At 38.0% G+C, this 17,517-nt stretch overlaps 1 protein-coding gene across 4 annotated transcripts in view; it reads right to left on the reverse strand.

The window, feature by feature from the left end:
* Positions 1 to 1,423: 1,423 nt before the first annotated feature.
* DNAJC10 (DnaJ heat shock protein family (Hsp40) member C10) overlaps positions 1,424 to 17,517 on the reverse strand; it is a 56,532-nt gene continuing 40,438 nt past the window's right edge. For 3 of the 4 annotated variants that reach the window (XM_064286923.1, XM_064286922.1, XM_003405964.4), the window contains 2 exons: positions 15,026 to 15,130; positions 11,679 to 13,872 (listed from right to left, as the gene is read on the reverse strand). In XM_064286923.1, coding sequence (XP_064142993.1) covers positions 13,861 to 13,872; positions 15,026 to 15,130 — 117 coding nt within the window. In that variant the 3' untranslated portion in view covers positions 11,679 to 13,860. Of the gene's footprint in view, positions 11,507 to 11,678; positions 13,873 to 15,025; positions 15,131 to 17,517 lie in introns of those variants that run through there. The other variant, XR_010322273.1, reaches the window with a different exon arrangement.

The following is a 17,517-nucleotide window of genomic DNA, read 5'->3' on the forward strand; positions in this document are numbered from 1 at the left end:
CCCGTATTTGTTCGTTCTCCGTCTCTAAATCTGTGTTTGTTGTTCAGGGTTCGTAGATTGTTATGTATGTGATCGATTCACTTGTTTTTCCGAGTCTTTGTTGCAAGAGGGATCCGCGGTAGCGTCCACCTAGTCCGCCATCTTGGCCCCGCCTATGAATTCACATTTTATTGAATGGGTTATAATTCATTACTGTCTTTATTTTGATATTCACCCAAATGGAAGTCATTATCTGGCCTGTCAAAAGGCCACTGCTCCCGACAAGAGTGCTTTAGGTGGAAAAAAGGTGTAGTTTTTGAACCTGGCCCATCCTTGACGCCTCTTTTTCTCTCTTACTCCACATCGATCCATCAAGAGATGTAACCTGTTCTAACTTTGAAAATATATTCAGAATTGGATCACTTTTCACTAACTCCTCTCTTATTTCAAACCACTATCTTTTTACTTCTGGATTCCAGTAGTTATTTCCTACTTGGTCTCCCAACTTCTATCCTTGTTCCCCTGCAGCCTACATAGCCACTGAATCATCTTTTAAAAATATAAGTCAGATCATTTCTCTGCTGAAAACCTTGCAATAGTTTCCCATTTGCGTCAAACAAGGCCCTAGGTGATCGGGCTCCCCATTCTCACTGTCCCATTAGTACGCTTCACTCAAGCCACATTGGTCTCCCCTTCATTTCTGGGCCTTTCCAAATATGCTTTAAAGCCTTCTCTCTAGCTGTTCTCTTGATTGATATGCTCCTTAGATACCCTGTAGCTTTTTCATTTCTAGAATTATACCATGCTCACCTTACTTAATAGTGCAACCTTCCTGCTCCCAACCCCTTACCCTGTTTAACCTTTTCCTTTATCTCATAATACATCTTCTTCTAACATACTATATTTACTTACTGTTCTATTATTATTGGTCTATCTTTTCCCGGCTTGAATGAAAATGACATGAGGGTAGCAAATTTAATTCACTGATACATCTTAAACTCTTAGAACAAAGTCTAGCACATTTTGGGCTCAGTAAACTTTTTGCTGAGTGACAAGGGGGTCCGTGGGGTTAGCTGGCTCATAAATGATTTCCATTTAGACAGTCCAAAGTAAAGATGACAAACGGGGTCACAATGTTCCATTAAATTTGAACCTAACATTCACTTATTTCTTCTGTAGATGATTGACCTGTAATTACAGGCTTCCCATTTATAAAGAAATTGGCATGCATTTTTAGATACACTGCCTACAAGCCAATAAGTTTGTAAACTATGGGGTAAACAGGGTTGCCCTTTCAAAAATTGACACAGATTAAACAATAAGTGCACTGAATGGAATTTGTGACCATTAACTTGAGGGACTGAATAAGAAACTGAAATGAAACCAATCAAATCTATCAGTGTAACAGGTCTAATGAAAAGCTCTGGGGGAAGAAAACAGGTTGAATATCTTTTATGTTTTTGGACTTTAAAACATTATTCTGTTCCACACCCCAAAAACCACCTCACAAAGATTGCTAACTACACAGTAGTGTAATCTTAATTCAAGAAAACATACACTTTAACTGATGTATTTATTTCTAATGAAAATTGTGAAAGGGTATAGCACACAGTTTAAAAAACAATTGTTCACTGATGGTATATATGCATTTATGAGGACTGTTATAAATCAACTTGTGCACCTATTTTTTCTTTCACTCATTTATTCTCCCAATACTACCGAGTGTTGAGCCTATGGGATCAAAAGTGAACAAGATATAGTCCTGGCTTTCAAGGTTTATACAGTCTAGGGCAGGGAAACAGGCAAGTAAACAGATATGAGTGTTAGAATACAATTCTGATTCTATAGAATATTTCAAATTTATATCTTCAACACTCTATGAAATACAAAACATAATGTACTTCCATTGTTGAAGTGTGAGATGCAATTTTGACTTTTAAATACAGTGAAACCTGTGAGAGCCAGTTCTTGACTGGGCTGCCTTATTTTTCTGGGTCTCATGAGTTTTCTGCCTTTGAAAGGGTATCTTAGTCATCTAGTGCTGCTGTAACAGAAATACCACAAGTGGATGGCTTTAAAAAACAGTTTATTCTCCCACAATTCAGTAGGCTAGAAGTCCAAATTCAGGGGATCAGCTCCAGAAGGCTTTCTCTGTTGGCTCTGGAAGAAGGTTCTTGTCATCAATCTTTTCCTGGACTAGCAGCATCTCCGCACAGGAACCCTGGGTCCAAAGGACGTGCTCTGCTCCCAATGCTCTTTCTTGGTGGTATGAGGTCCCCTGTCTCTCTGCTTGCTTCTTTTATATCTCAAAAGAGATCGGCTCAAGACACAATCCAATTTTGTAGACTGAGTACTGCCTCATTAACGTAACTACCGTCTATCCCACCTCATTATCATCATAGAGGTAGGATTTTACAACACATAGGAAAATCACATCAGATGACAAAATGGTGGACAATCACACAATACTGGGAATCATGGACTGGCCAAATTGACACACGTTATTTTTTGGGGAACACAATTCAATCCATGACACAGCGTGTAGCCCTGGTGGTGCAGTAGTTAAGTGATATGGCTGCTAACCAAAAGGTTGGCAGTTCAAATCCACCAGCTGCTCCTTGGAAACCCTATGGGGCAGTTTTACTCTGTTCTCTAGGGTCGCTATGGGTCAGAATTGACTTGACAGCAACAGGTTTTGGTTTTTTTTGGTAGTCGTAACACTTCTGTTGTTCTCTATTAATGGAAAATATTTGAGTTTTCCTTCCTTGACCGGTTTCCGCCTTACACAGGTTCCAGCTTTTGCAGGTTTTGTTGCATCCACTTTATACTCATGTTAAAACCCAAAACCCCAAACCATTTGCTGTTGAGCCAATTCCAACTCACAGCAACCCAATGTGTTTCTTAGTAGAATTGCACACCACAGAATTTTCAACGGCTGTGATCTTTTGGAAGTAGACTGCCAAGCCTTTCTTCTGAGATGCCTCTGGGTAGATTCAAACCATCAACCTTTTGGTTAGTAGCTGAGCACTTTAATCATTTGCGCCACCCAGGGACTTCTATTAAAACATGAGAACTACTAATTCTAACCAGAAATCATATAAATGACTAAATTGGTGTTTTTGAACTGTCTTGCCCACATTATGTTTGAGTGGCTTGAAACACTGTGTAGAATTTGTACACCTGGGTTAATCAAGGAAAAAAAAAGAGAGAGACAGTAATTACTGGAGCCAGGTTTCACTTGTCAAGGAAGATTTCATGGAGGAGGTCAATGTGACGTGTCTTCTGAAGACAAGACATTGAATTGAAGCAGGTTCTAATATTTTGCTACCAGCTACATAATCATCATGGAAAAATCTATCTTCCCCAGCATACTGTCAAAATACACACTCATCTTTAGCTAGGTTTAGATTTTAAAGAGGATGTTTATTATTTTTTAAAATTTCACTTTACAGTAACTCATTTGTTAGTAATTTGACCCAAATGGTATTCACAAATACTGTGTATAAATGTCCACCTGAATTATATTTCCCCCATACTTTCTAACTTCTGAGGCTGGGTGAGGAGTTTTTACATTTAGGCTTACTCACACCAAAGGATGGCAGCTTTCGTTGCCAACAAGTTATAATTTAGGAGGACTGGAAACTAGGCTCTAGAGTTTCTTTAATTGGAGAATTAATGCTTGGATTCAAATTTTATGGCTTGATCATATAATTGATGAATTGGCTAACTCTGAGGGAACACATTTCATTTAGGGGAGATCTGTGTGTACGTATTTATCTACTGAATTTATATAGTACATACTTTATCCCCAACTCAAAACTTTAAAAAATACTTGAAAACAAGTCATAAAATTTAAACACCAGACTAACGAACTAAGGAAGAAAGAGTAGGGATAGCTGGACAGGAGAGGAGAAAGGAATACGGCTACATGGGAAGATATAAGGTAGTAAATAAAGCAAAGGCAATATCAAAAAACAAGTTAACGTAGTAGGCAATGTAGCTGATAAATTAAGGTTATTTGACTTTGGTGCTGGAAGGCATGATTATTATTGCTGTAATTTGCTTTAAGGGAATATGTCGTGGCTTTTACTTCTGACATTTTATATAGCAGATTTAAACACATCTAAGTACTGTTCTGTTCCATAAGACCAAAGTATTTACTCTGCAAACGTTTCTTTTTAGGTTTCACATGCACAGCCATGCAAACTAAATGAATAAGTTACCAAGTATTTAGCACGCTGGCAACTCTTGGAGGATGAAAGTATTAAGCAAATTTCCTCTGCTCTAGAAGACCTTACAGTCTACTTTGGAAGACAATAACATATAAACTAGTTGAAGAATAACACAGGCCTGAATTAAAGCTTAAGTTTTCTTACAAATACTAAGTTACATGGTAGAGACTGAGCTACTTTTCGAAATCCAGAAATCAATATGGAGTAGTCAGTGAAGGCTTCATGGAGGAAGATGGAGCTTAAGCTTAAAGGATGAGGTGAAGTATGACAAAGGGTGGGAAAAATCACATGAACCAAGGTATGAAAATGTAAATTAGCAATTTTCTACATATATTTTGGTATGGAAAAGTAATTTAAAAACTCTAAAGGGAATCAAGAGTTATAAAAGACACAAAATGACCTTTATTAATTTGGGCCCCTACCTTTAAATCCTAGATATACTTAATATTCTCTCCATAAAGCCAGTAGATACTTCTCTAAAACAGTGGACAGCAGTTCTCACCTGTGTTCTACAAGAAAAATAACCACTAGTTTTAATTGATCCTAAAGTCCTAGAGCTGGAAGGCCATTTGTCTTGGTTAGCTAGTGCTGCTACAACAGAAATACAAGTGGATGGCTTCAACAAAGAGAAATCCATTCTCTCAGTCTAGCAGGCTACAAGTCCAAATCCAGGGTGTCAGCTCGAGGGGAAGGCTTTCTCTCTCTGTCAGCTCTGAAGGGAGGTCCTTATCATCAGTCTTCCCCTGGACTAGGAGCCTCTCCATGCAGGAACCCTCGGTCCAAAGGATGTGCTCTGCTCCCAATGCTGCTTTCTTGGTGGTATGAGGTCTCCCTGTGTCTCTGCTTGCTTCTCTCCTTTATATCTCAAAAGAGATTGTCTTAAGACACAATCCATTCTAGACCTTAACATAACTGGTGCTAATCCATCTCATTAACTTCATAGTGATAGGATTTACAACACACAAGAGAATTACATCTGATGACAAAATGGTGGAAATTTTACAACATTGGAAATCATGGCCTAGCCAAATTGATACATGTATTTGGGGGGACACAATTCAATCCATGACACCATTTAAGACTTCTAAATATTCTACTCTTTTCATTTTCCCAGGAAGGAAGTCTCCTGGCTTTCCTCTAAAATATACTCACGTCACTTATGCTGAAAATGAGCTCACTTCTTCCCCTGTAGGAACGAAGAACACAACCTGCAGACCATTGCTTGCAGGATTTATTGCTACTTATTGCTAACATTTTTCCTTCTGAGATAAATACTTGAACTCTCTATTCTTACTTTCAAGATGTTTTTCACCTTTTAATGTTATTTATCCCTTCTTTTTACTCGTTTCCTCTCATTTATCCTAAATAATGGTTCTTCAAGTATTTGTTATACCTATTTCTGAGATTACAGTAGAAGAGCACATCTTAGTTTTTCCACTCCGTTTCTATTACTAATTATTACTTTAACTCAGAGGCACCCAACTTCCAAAATCATTCTTTGCATGTTAAATCTCATTCTGAGTACACCTTTATTCTTATTTCTGCTTTGAGTAAATTGGATCTCTTGGATTCGTTCAGTTGGTGTGATGCTGAAAAACTGCTCATGACTTAAGCATGTGAGCCTTCACTGTTGCCCAGAACACATAATGCAGAGTCCATGGCTATGATGGACACTTTGTCCTAATTAACCTACTGCTTGGTTAATAGTTCATATGTTTGCCTGAAGTTCTTCAACAATGGAACTTGCGTATCATTCAAAATCAAAACACTAGGTAAATAGTAGATTAAAGACTAAAGACAAAGCAGGCTCACCCTACTTCCTCCCACAATTTCCAGAGCCTTTAAGAAGCAGAGGTACCTTCCCAGAGCTTTCTTTATACGGGATGACCTCCAAGCCAGTACGGTATCCAAATGAAGTGGCAACACCCATGACTATGAATCTTGTCTGGTGTCCAGGTGACCAGTAGGTCTGCAAGTGATGTGGACTGTGGGACATGTAGTTGTAGGCAACACTAAAGAGGAAGGCTGAGACTGGTACTTAATGTTCATATGGTTCCTGACTAATCCTAATCAAAATTTTTTCAATGAATATTTCTTGAGATAATTTTGGTTAGAATTAAACTTTACCATGTGCATCAACTGCAACCCATTTAGTTTTTTATTTTCGAAAAGGGTATATATAGGTGATCAGGACCAAATTGCCACCATCACTACTTCCTCCAAACAGGTCTTTAAAGAACTGGTCTCTGCAGCAAACCTCCTACTCATTCTGACACTTTCACCCCTACTATTTCTATCGGGACTTTCATCTATTAAAGCAGCACTTTCTTTTCATGGTCTCTAATGATACTTATCCACAGTCTGTTAAACGATATTAAAGCAAAAGTTTAGGAATAGTTTTTCTAATTTTCTCCTCCCAAACCAAGGTAATTTCTTCTTTGAAAGCTATTAAATTTGTACCTCCGACTTGAGGCACAATGGCATACGGTCCAATCTGTATGTGCACATCTATACCTCACAGAAGGAGCCTAATGGTGCAAGTGGTTTGCAATGAGCTATTAACCTAAAGGCTGGCGGTTTAAACCCACCCAGTGGCCTGGTGAACTACCCAGAAAACCCAGTGCCGTCGAGTTGATTCCGACTCATAGCGACCCTATAGGACAGGGTAGAACTGCCCCATAGAGTTTCTAAGGAGCGCCCGGTGGATTCGAAGTGCCGACCCTTTGTTTAGCAGCCGTAGCACTTAACCACTATGGCACCAGGGTTTCCTGGTGAACTGCTTTTGTAAAGATTACAGCCAAGAAAAACCCATGGAACAGTTTATTTTGTAACACATGGTGTCTCCATAAGTCTCAATTGACTCCACAGCAACAGAGGTAGGTATATTTCTTGGATGGGACATACAAAGCATCTTGAAAGTTGCTCCTAAGTTCCCTGTAGAACTGTATTCTGGTAACATGAAGAGGGATGGTGGGTTCTACCCTACAACATAGGGTGAGTGTGAGGAAGACTGCAGCCCTGAAGAATACTAGAAGCATACCTGAAACCGAGGGAAAGTTTGTGCTCTGCCCTAGAACACAGAAGGAAGATTAGAATTCATGTGAGTCCATTTCACACATAAATTATTCCCTGTTGTATGTGAAGTGCTTTAGGTATAAGTGTTTGTTCAATGAATAATATACCTATTCCAATCAAGATTCTCCAGAATCAACTGGGACAGATGTTGCAAAGTGTACAAAATCCTTTTAAAGAGCTGTTTATTGGGGAATAAAACGTCTAGATTCTAGTAGGCAAGAGTTTTTTTGTCCAGAAGTGGTACTAAGAGAATAACACAGAGTTATCGAGTGAGCGAATGAGACAGAAATTTTGCTTTATCAACCCATCAATCCAAGAGAGGAAAGAGATTCAGGGCAGGAAAGTACAGCCCTCAGAAGAACAACCACTGAAGTTGTGGTATCTCCAGCAAGCACAAGACTGAGAAGCAGCCAGCCAGGGGAATAGCCCACGGGAACAGCAGAGGTCCCCTTAGGAAAGCGCTGTGCCCTGCCCCTTCCGACAGATTCAGTTAGATCATCCTTGCAGAAGATGGCGAGACCTATTTGTATTATCAGTCCTTAGTTCTGTCAGTCTAGTTTGATTAGACAATCCTTAGTCAATTCTGTTTGAGAATTCGGTCTTATGACCTCAGTGAGGGAAAAGGATTATAGTTTTCCAGCATTCTGAGAGGCTGAGCCAATTACATAGGCTCTGCGTAACTAAAACAGCTCTTAGATTCCAGGCTGGGAGGGAGTGATGAAAGGAAAATGAATTACACACCTTCTCTTCTAAAGGGATCCTCCTTAGTGCCAACCAATTCCATTTTATACTGTAAATTTCCTATCTCTCTTGATTCAGTAAAATGACTTATCTGGCAAGCAAATCATTATAAACTTGTTATTTGGGGATATTGCATAGAATTCCAATAATATCTTAGTTCCAAAGATAGTATTTCTCTTCTTAAAATTAACAGTTAGTTGTTAAAATTTTATTATGGAAAATTTCAAACAGGAAAAATAGAATTGTAACATCAATTAATCAACCCCTATTTATCCCATTACTCAGCTTCAGTATTTATGATATACTCAATCTTGTCTCATTTAACAAGCCCCAGCCCCTGGGATGTTATAATTTTTGGGGGGTGTGGGGAGACTGCCCTCACATCCTGGCCATTGCATTATTTTAAAGCAAATCTCAGGCATAGAGTCATTTTGTAAATACCATTATCACACCTGAAAACAGAATACCCCCACAAACACTATGTGGCTAATATCATATACCCAGTCAGTGTTCTAATTTCCCAAACTATGTCATAAAGATATATATTTGCAGTCTGTTTTTTCAAATCAAGATCTAAATAAAGTCTACACATCGCATTTGGCTGACAGGATTCAAAAGCTTTTCTCTATTTACAGCCTGTTTTAATCTACAGGTTACTTTTCCCTCCATTTTTTTTCTGGCTATTACTTCACTGAAGGAATGATGTCATTTACCTTACAAAATTTCCCACATTTTTAATTTTTGTTGTCTGTATATGTTTTTGCACGATTAAAAAACCCCAACACATTATCTCACTTTATCTACATATCTACCCTATGAGGTTAAGTAGAAGAGAGAGTTTTTCCACATAGCAAGTTAGGGTACAGAGAGAGGAAGTAAACAATCTGTCCAAACTCAGAGCTACTAAATAGCTGAACTAGGATTAGAATTCAGGAAACCCATTCCATAGACATGAGAGGCTGGGTCTCGTACTTCATAAATGAAAGCAGAACTAAAAGCACCAAAATGTCCTGAAGAGACATTTGAATTAAAAAACAAAACAAAACTATGTTCCGTAAAATTTGATAAATGTTTTATGATTTCTTAAAAGTGATTTGTAAATATTTCCTAGGCACCATTCTTCATGAAGGGGAGTCTGCTGAAACTCATTATCTTTACATGTACCTATATGAGTTTCCTGAATTTATTCTTAGTATTATTCACATGCTTATATATTTCTGTCTATTTTACTTGTTACACTAGATCATAAACTTCTGCATGCAAAATACAGTTTACTTTCTTTGCACCTTCTCAGAATCAAATGTATATGAGTGATAGTCGGGATCTTACTAGTGCCAAAACAAAGGCAAATTCAGGCTGAGTGAACTCTGGTTCAGTAATGAGGTAGAAACTAACCACAGCATTTTCTAAGAATAATGAATTACCTTCTATGTCTCTGCTTATTTGTCACTGCCATCTACTGGTGCCTAATGTTTCTGAATAAAATCCTCCAGGGAAGCCTATCATACCAAACCAAAGCCAAACCCACTGCCATCAAGTTCATTTTGACTCAGGGCGACCCTACAGGACAGAGTAGAACTGCCCTATAGGGTTTCGAGGGAGTAGCTGGTGGATCTGAACTGCTGATCTTTGGTTAGCACCCAACCTCTTAACCACTGTGTCACCAGGGCTCTTATATATAGAAAAACAAATTATGACATCACAGAAATTCTTTGGGGTAGCTCCTTTCCAAGGAATATGTACCACCTTGATAGGTAAAGCCACCTTAAGTTACATGATAAAAATTGCCAACTTCTAAAAAAGTAACTGTAATATCCCTAAGCGTTACAAGGGCTGCCAATTAAAACAGAGACCAGCTACAATCTAGAAGTCATAAAATAATGAAATTATAATTTCTAGGCAACAATTCTTATCACAAATGAATTGCTGGCAGCTTAACAGTATAATACTTACAAATACAACAATATAGAAGAACACTTGTGGTTATTTGTTATGTACACTCTGTACCTATGAGCTGAACAATGTGCTAGGTTCTGAGAACCCAGCAGAGAATAAGAGATATGGCCTCTATCATGGAATATGATTCTAAATATGGGAAAGGAATTTATGCAGGCTTTCCTATATTTTTATGAAACACACCAACAAAATGAATTATACCTAATTTTCAAGGCTGGCTGCCTGATAGAACAGACTCTGGCCTGCTGGAACTGGTGCCACATTACCAAAGCCAGCAGCACACCAAAGTGGTGTTGCCGACACAAATGGTATGTTTCACCTGGCACTTCTTGCCTGTTGCCATCGAGTCGATTCCCACTCATAGCAACCCTACAGAACAGAGCAGAACCCCACAGGGTTTTGAAGGAGCGGCTGGTGGATTCGAACTGCCAATCCTTTGGTTAGCAGCCAAGCTCTTAACCAGTGCACAATCAGGGCTCCTCTATTGCACTGATCTATCCGTTAAAACCTCTAATTCTGCCACCTGTTTTTTTAAATACCCAGCGACACTTCTGTAAGTGTAGAAGATAGTCTCTTGATGTATATTACTTATATGGTACATATTACTTACATGACTCCCAGGTGGCCCTGGCTTTAGGGTTGATTCCAAGGCATATAACTTAGGCCAAGTTACCAGTTACAGGTGTCATAATGTTTACTATTTATTACTTAACAAGTTTCCCAACTAATAAGTGTAGGAAATATATTTTATGGGTAGTAATACAAGCGGAGTCCACGGGTGGTAGAAATGGTTAAGGTGTTTGGCTGCTCACCAAAAGACTGGAAGTTCAAGTCCACTCAGAGGTGACTCAGAAGAAAGGCCTGGTGATCCTCCAGAAGACCAGCCAGTGGAAACCCCGTGAAGCACAGCCCTACCCTGACGCACACGGGGTCACCACGAGACAGAACTGGCTCTGACGCACGCGGGGTCACCACGAGACAGAACTGGCTCTGACGCACGCGGGGTCACCACGAGACAGAACTGGCTCTGACGTACGCGGGGTCACCACGAGACAGAACTGGCTCTGACGCACGCGGGGTCACCACGAGACAGAACTGGCTCTGACGCACGCGGGGTCACCACGAGACAGAACTGGCTCGACAGCAACTCAACAACAGTGACAGAAGTCCTTAAAAACTTCCTTTGAGATCTGTATCAGAACCGTGAATTACAGACACTCGAGAGACAGGGACCGTAATTTAAGCTACTTTTGCACACTCCTCTGTGTTCAGCACGATGGTATACACATAACTGGAACGTTACATTCAGGAAATATCAAGTAAGGCTTCTTTAACATTCCATCTGGGATTTCTGTAGAAACAAGCCAACTAAAAAAAAAATTCTAGTCTAATAAATGAAAGGCACCTGCCATAAACTGAACATAATTCAAAAAGGTATTAAATTAAGGTTAGAAGTGGTGACTATTTCATATGTGCTCATGTGTATAAAGTGGAATCCCAGACATGTGGATAATGAGTATATGCTAGAAAAAAAAAATGAGAGAAAATATGAAGAACAGAGTTAAGAGTTGAAAATGAATAGTCTATTTTTATATACATTACAGCTATAAAATAATAATTATGAGAAAGTATGGGGGAGGGGTATAGTGACACTAAAAAAAGAAAACTGCCAAATAAAACGTAACCCTAATAGACTTCCGGAAAAATAGAAGTTTTTTTTTTTTTTAAACTCAGTGGCCTCTTTTGATCAATTGTCATTTTTACAATTCCATATACTCTTAATTATAACTTTACAGCCCCAAGTGACTATTCGTATTTTGTTAAAATACAAAGGAGAAAAATTTGATTCTTTGATTCTGAACAACTAAGAAACTAAAAGATCCTGTCCCGGTATTTACATTTTCTTATAAAATAACTTCAATTATCATGACAACATTTATCTGAAAAAGGCAATCTCTGACAGTACAGTAGTTAATTAATAATTAAATAACTGGGAAAACCACAGAATCGTTATGAGCTCTAGTGAAACAAATCTGTGGAGTCATTTTTCCCATCTGAATAATGAAGACATTGAACAAGAGTGAATGTAAATAAAGGATACAGATCAAAACACAGAAAGCCTAGAAGACAAATATTTGAAAAGTGAACTCTCACAAGGAAATTTTTCATAAATGCAATTTCAGAAAATAAATAAACACATATACCTTTAAAATACAGAACACAAAATACTTAATACATTTAGGATACTCTACAATGCCCAGTTAATTGCTGAAATTCTTTTTCTCAAGTTTTTCTGGATGCATAGCAATTTATTGTTATAACCAAAAGGAACTCATTGCCATCAAGTCAATTCCAACTCACAGCAACCCTACAGGACAGAGTAGAGCTGACCCATGCGGTTTCCAAGGAGCAGCTGGTGGATTTAAAATGCTGGCCTTTTGGTTAGCAGCTGAGCTCTAACCACTGTATTAGCAGGGCTCAAACTTAACCCGCTGCCCTCCAGTCCAACTCATGGTGACTCTGTAAAACTCATGGTGACTCTATAGCAGAATAAAACTGCCCCATGAGGTTTCCAAGGAGCGGCTGATGGATTCAAACTGCCAACCTTTTGTATAGCAGCTATAGCTCTTAACCACTGTGACACCAGGGCTTCACATTTATTGTTATAGCATCCAGGAAAAAAAATAACCAAGCTATGGTATTTTCAATCGCCTCATATGCATGTGAGAGCTGGACAATGAATAAAGAAGACCGAAGAAGAACTGATACCTCTGAATTACAGTGTTGGCAGAGAATACTGACTATACCATGGACTGTCAGAAGAAAGAACAAATCTGTCTTAGAAGAAGTATAAGCAGTATGCTCCTTAGGAGCAAGGATGGCGAGACTTCATCTCCTGTACTTTGGACATCTTGTCAGGAGGGACCAGTCCCTGGAGAAGGACATCACGCTTAGTAAAGCAGAGGGTCAGTGAAAAAGAGGGAGACCCTCAATGAGATGGACTGACACAGTGGCTACAACAATGGGCTCCAACACTGCAACGATTTTGAGGATGGCACAGGACGAGGCAGTGTTTCCTTCTGCTGTACACAGGGTCACTATGAGCTGGAACCAACCCAAAGGCACCTAACAACAATAGCCATTTATAGGATTTGCTTAGTTATTGTAGCAAAAAAAAAAAAAAAAAAATTGACAATTGTGAAATTTAAAAGCAATTCTTCAACCTTTAAAAGAAAATGAAGAATCTTTTCACTGTAGCATGAAAATAGGGTATCTGTTTATTTTTCCACATCATGAATGTGTTTTTCAAATGAAGTATATGACCAAAGACAGAATTTTTAGAAAACCAGGTGACTGAAGACCAAGTTGTCCCTTTTAAGGACAGGATAAAACTTTAAGTGAAAAAGTTCACTTTGTACATCTTAGATATGGATGTAGATACCGCAGGGCAGGGTCATATTCAAACCAGCCACCTTCAAAATCATTTCCAGGAGTCAGAAATTGATGGCCTGGGGGCTGATGGCCTGGGGGCTGACGGCCTGGGGGCCTATGGACTACTTTTGTATAGTCCCGAGCTAAGAATGATTTTTACATTTTTAAAATGGGTTGTTTAAAAAACAAACAAACATGAAAAACCCACCTAAGAAGAATATGTGACAGAGCCTGTATACGGTCTGCAAAGCCTAGAATACTTACGAGTTGGGTCTTTACAGAAAAAGTTTGCATACTCCTGATTTATACCAATGTTGTACAGAAGTCAGGCAGTGCAATTTTAAGTCCCAGATAATGTTCATTCCCACCATGAATAAAAAAGGTGCCTTCTGATGTCACTTGTCAGAATTTCTTTTTCTTTCAAGTTTCTTCATCTTCAACATCATCAAAGTTCATCCTGTAATAATAATGTAAAAGGTGGTCAGGAGAGAACAGAATAGTGTGAGTTTGTAATGTTATAAACAAAGTAACGGCATATAAATGGATATTTCACCTTTCCGAAAATACTATTTAATGGGTCAATACATGACATACACCTTGCCTAACTATAATGGGGGAAAAAATATCTCATAGTTTTTACCTCTCCACAGCAGATACTAACAACTACAGTTTTACAAACTTTCAAAGTTATATTTGGCATGCTCTTTTAACTTATTTTTAGTTATAAAATTCTGGTTTATAATTAATAATGTATTCTATTTTAAATGTTTAACTTAAGACAATCTTGAGAAAACATGACCAAAACATTAGAAAAAATATTTTTGTTTACTGAAACCAAGAAAATTCAGATTCATACCTGTCTCTTATCTTTTAGATTTGGGTAAAGTATAATTCTCAAAGCAGGCTGTAAGACTATATATATCAGGGTCTGCAGTATAACTGAATTATAGCAGAACCTATGTTCTACTATGGTTCTACACAGCAGACTCCTCTGGTTCTTTCTAGAGGCTGGGCTGTTCTTTCACCCCTTTTTTGCCTTATAGGGGAAGAGCCCCAGATACCTCATACATTGACTGTTTTAAATTCCATTTAGAAAGCACTCCAACATTCATGGGCTTTTTAGTCTGTTTTCTAAGAATGCCCTAGAATGACACTGATTAAAAGCAAAAAAAAATGAACTGCCTGTCCTAAGGGAACAGCAGGAGAGAGGTTGCAATGCTTCTTGACAGATAAAAAAACTTAAGGACAGGCCAACATGAATACGGGATCCAGGACATCCTGCCTATACTAAGAACAAAAGAGTACTTGTTACTCAAATGTGTTGTGAGGCTTCACTATGTTTATTCTTAACAATTCAATGCTTTATTTAAATAATTTATGGCCATAGTCACTATTTTCTTTTTAAACTTTTATGGTTTTACTTGTCCAAATTTCTATGCATTTCAGTGCCTAAAAGTCACATTTTGCATGTCACATTTTTCAAAATAGAAATTTCCTAGTATTTTTATTATTTTTCAAACTTATTTCACCTGCTTACTGACACATATAATGAATAATAAGAATAAAATTTGACAACTTTTACTAAAGTCATCTGTAGGCTTAGTCCTTACCTTATTTCTCTTTTCTTCATTTCGGAGAGTTTCCAATTTTTTATATATTAAGGCAGCAATCTCTTTTGCATCTCTAACATCTATTTGCTCTCCCCAAATATTTCTCTAAAATGAAAAACACTCTTATAATCTTTTAAGTATTTAATAAAAACATGACCTTGCCATCTAAGAAAGCAGATTAAATATGCCTTAAATATTCCTTTTCTTTTTTTTACAAAAATTTAAGCGTTTGAAACTCAAATTTCTTCAAAGAAATAATGCAGCATTAAGCACAGTTTACCCATAATGTAACTGAATAAATACTAGTAACAGTGCCATGGGAACATGTAAAATAATTCCTTGGGAAAAACACATTTCTAACTCAGAATGACTCAAAACATCATTTGTTTAAGATGTCCCAGAGAACTGAAATGACTTTAATACAGTCACTGTCACTGACAAACCTTGACCAACTACAATAATGAAAAGTAATGTACATCTCCCGGTTCTCACTGCCCACAGCAAGAAGGGTCTGAAAAGCAGGGAAGGGCACAGATTAACATACTCAGGCTTCTTATTTTGAATCTGGAGCCACCTATTTCCTCAGGCCCAGTGTGAACCCCGACCCCAAACTGTATGTTAAGATTTTATTTTTGTGTGTTGACTGTTGGTATGGTTTGTATTTCTGGCTTGCAACGGTCTGTTTTTTCCAATGACTATTTTACTTTTTCTTCCTGTCTGGTCTGGACCTCTGGATGCCATTCCTAGTCTTTCAGTTTGGATGGGGACATTTTGGGTCCTAACCTTGTCCTCTGGATTCCTCAGGACATATGGTATCATCTTTTCAAGTGAAACCCCCCACCCCTGCAATGGGATGGTTAATTCTGTGACTGCTCATTGTAACGACACTGCCTAAACATCATTCTACCTGAAAAAGATCCTATATTTACGTCACCCATTTCTCAGTTGTTCCGAGGATTGGGAAGTTGAGCTGCTGATTCCGTAGGAATGAAGAATCAAGCTCTGGTATGAAGTTTTTTTTTTTTAACCTTCACTGAGTTCTGTCTATTCTAGACTATTCTCAAGATAGAGATAACTTTTTTTTTTTTAAAGAGGCAGTCTCTTGACAAATCACAAAACTTCCCTGAAAAATCTAAATGTCTAACATCTAGATGACACACTTAATTTCTTTATTTAGTTCTATTTCAAACTGTATTGTATGTAGTTACCAATAAATAATACCAGAGTTCAACTTAATATTCTTTCTCAAAAAGTATATATTAACATATTTGAAATTCTTTAGAATATTTTACCAGAAAACAGAAGTATACTACAAATACTTGTTTAGCTTAGCACAGCTCTACTGTTGAAAATGTCTTAGATTTTTACTTAGGGGGAAGGCAAAGGTCATGAGTGTTTTCAGTTAGCAACTGCACTGGCTGAATGAATATATGTTTTTGTATCAGTGATCATAGAGGTTATCATGTGAATTTCTTTACGACCCATTGGTAGATGTATAGTGTTCTTACTGAAGAAAAAAAAAAAAAAAAGAACACCATTAGTGGCCCTAAAAAGTGCTCGACTACACCAAGGAACACTAACTTTTATTCTTTAATTTAAACTCTTAATAAATATTCTTCAATATAAATGCTCAATTACTAACTCTCAGGGTACAAATGCTAACTAAATTTGTAGTGTACAAATACTCTCATGTTAATAACTCTAGGTCCTTGAAATTCACCTCCAGAGTGACTTAGCTAAAACAGGTTGCTTTCTTCCTACTGAGCACCATACCTGGCTATTGTGAAGAATAAGGGAAGGGTAATCTCTCCGTAAGGGCATAAAGTTCATTTTCCTCAGGCAAAGGTCATTGAGCTTAAGAGTAGTGGCTTATTATATGTTCATTACTGTACTAACAAATACCGGGTTGCTCCGAGTAAAAACATATTGTAGGTTATATTTTGCTTATCTGTCTGAGTTCTCCTTGTTAGGTGCTATCAAGTCGGTTCCGACTCATAGTGAACCTATGTACAATGGAACAAAACACATGGACAATTGCTCCTTCGGCGGGAATATTGTATACAGATTAGAGAAAGGATTACCCAGAACCCAGTGCCGTCGAGAAAGAATTAAGGTAATTAAATATGATTATTTAAATAAACTAAACTATTATAAAATTAATTACTGACTAGATTGTTCGTCTAAGCTAGAAACAGCTAGTAGCTGAATATGGCCCACAAATTCTGTCTGAACGATGGTGTTTTAGAACACTGGATTAGTTTCCAACATTTTAAACAAGATTTCATAACAAACTCTAACTTTCTGGCTTCTCTTGAAACATGAGAAAAACTTGTGACAAGGGCCTGCATCTCCTGCATGATCTGAGGGGGGTGGCATGTTCTCCAGGTGACCACATCTGCCACCCCATACTCCAGGCAAGGGGCAATCATTTGTGTGGCTTTTTTCCCTTCTGTAGGCATGTGAGTTTGTGATCCCGGCTCTTTCTCTCACAT

This window comes from Loxodonta africana, chromosome 6 (assembly GCF_030014295.1).
Source record: "Loxodonta africana isolate mLoxAfr1 chromosome 6, mLoxAfr1.hap2, whole genome shotgun sequence".
Lineage (NCBI taxonomy): Eukaryota > Metazoa > Chordata > Mammalia > Proboscidea > Elephantidae > Loxodonta > Loxodonta africana.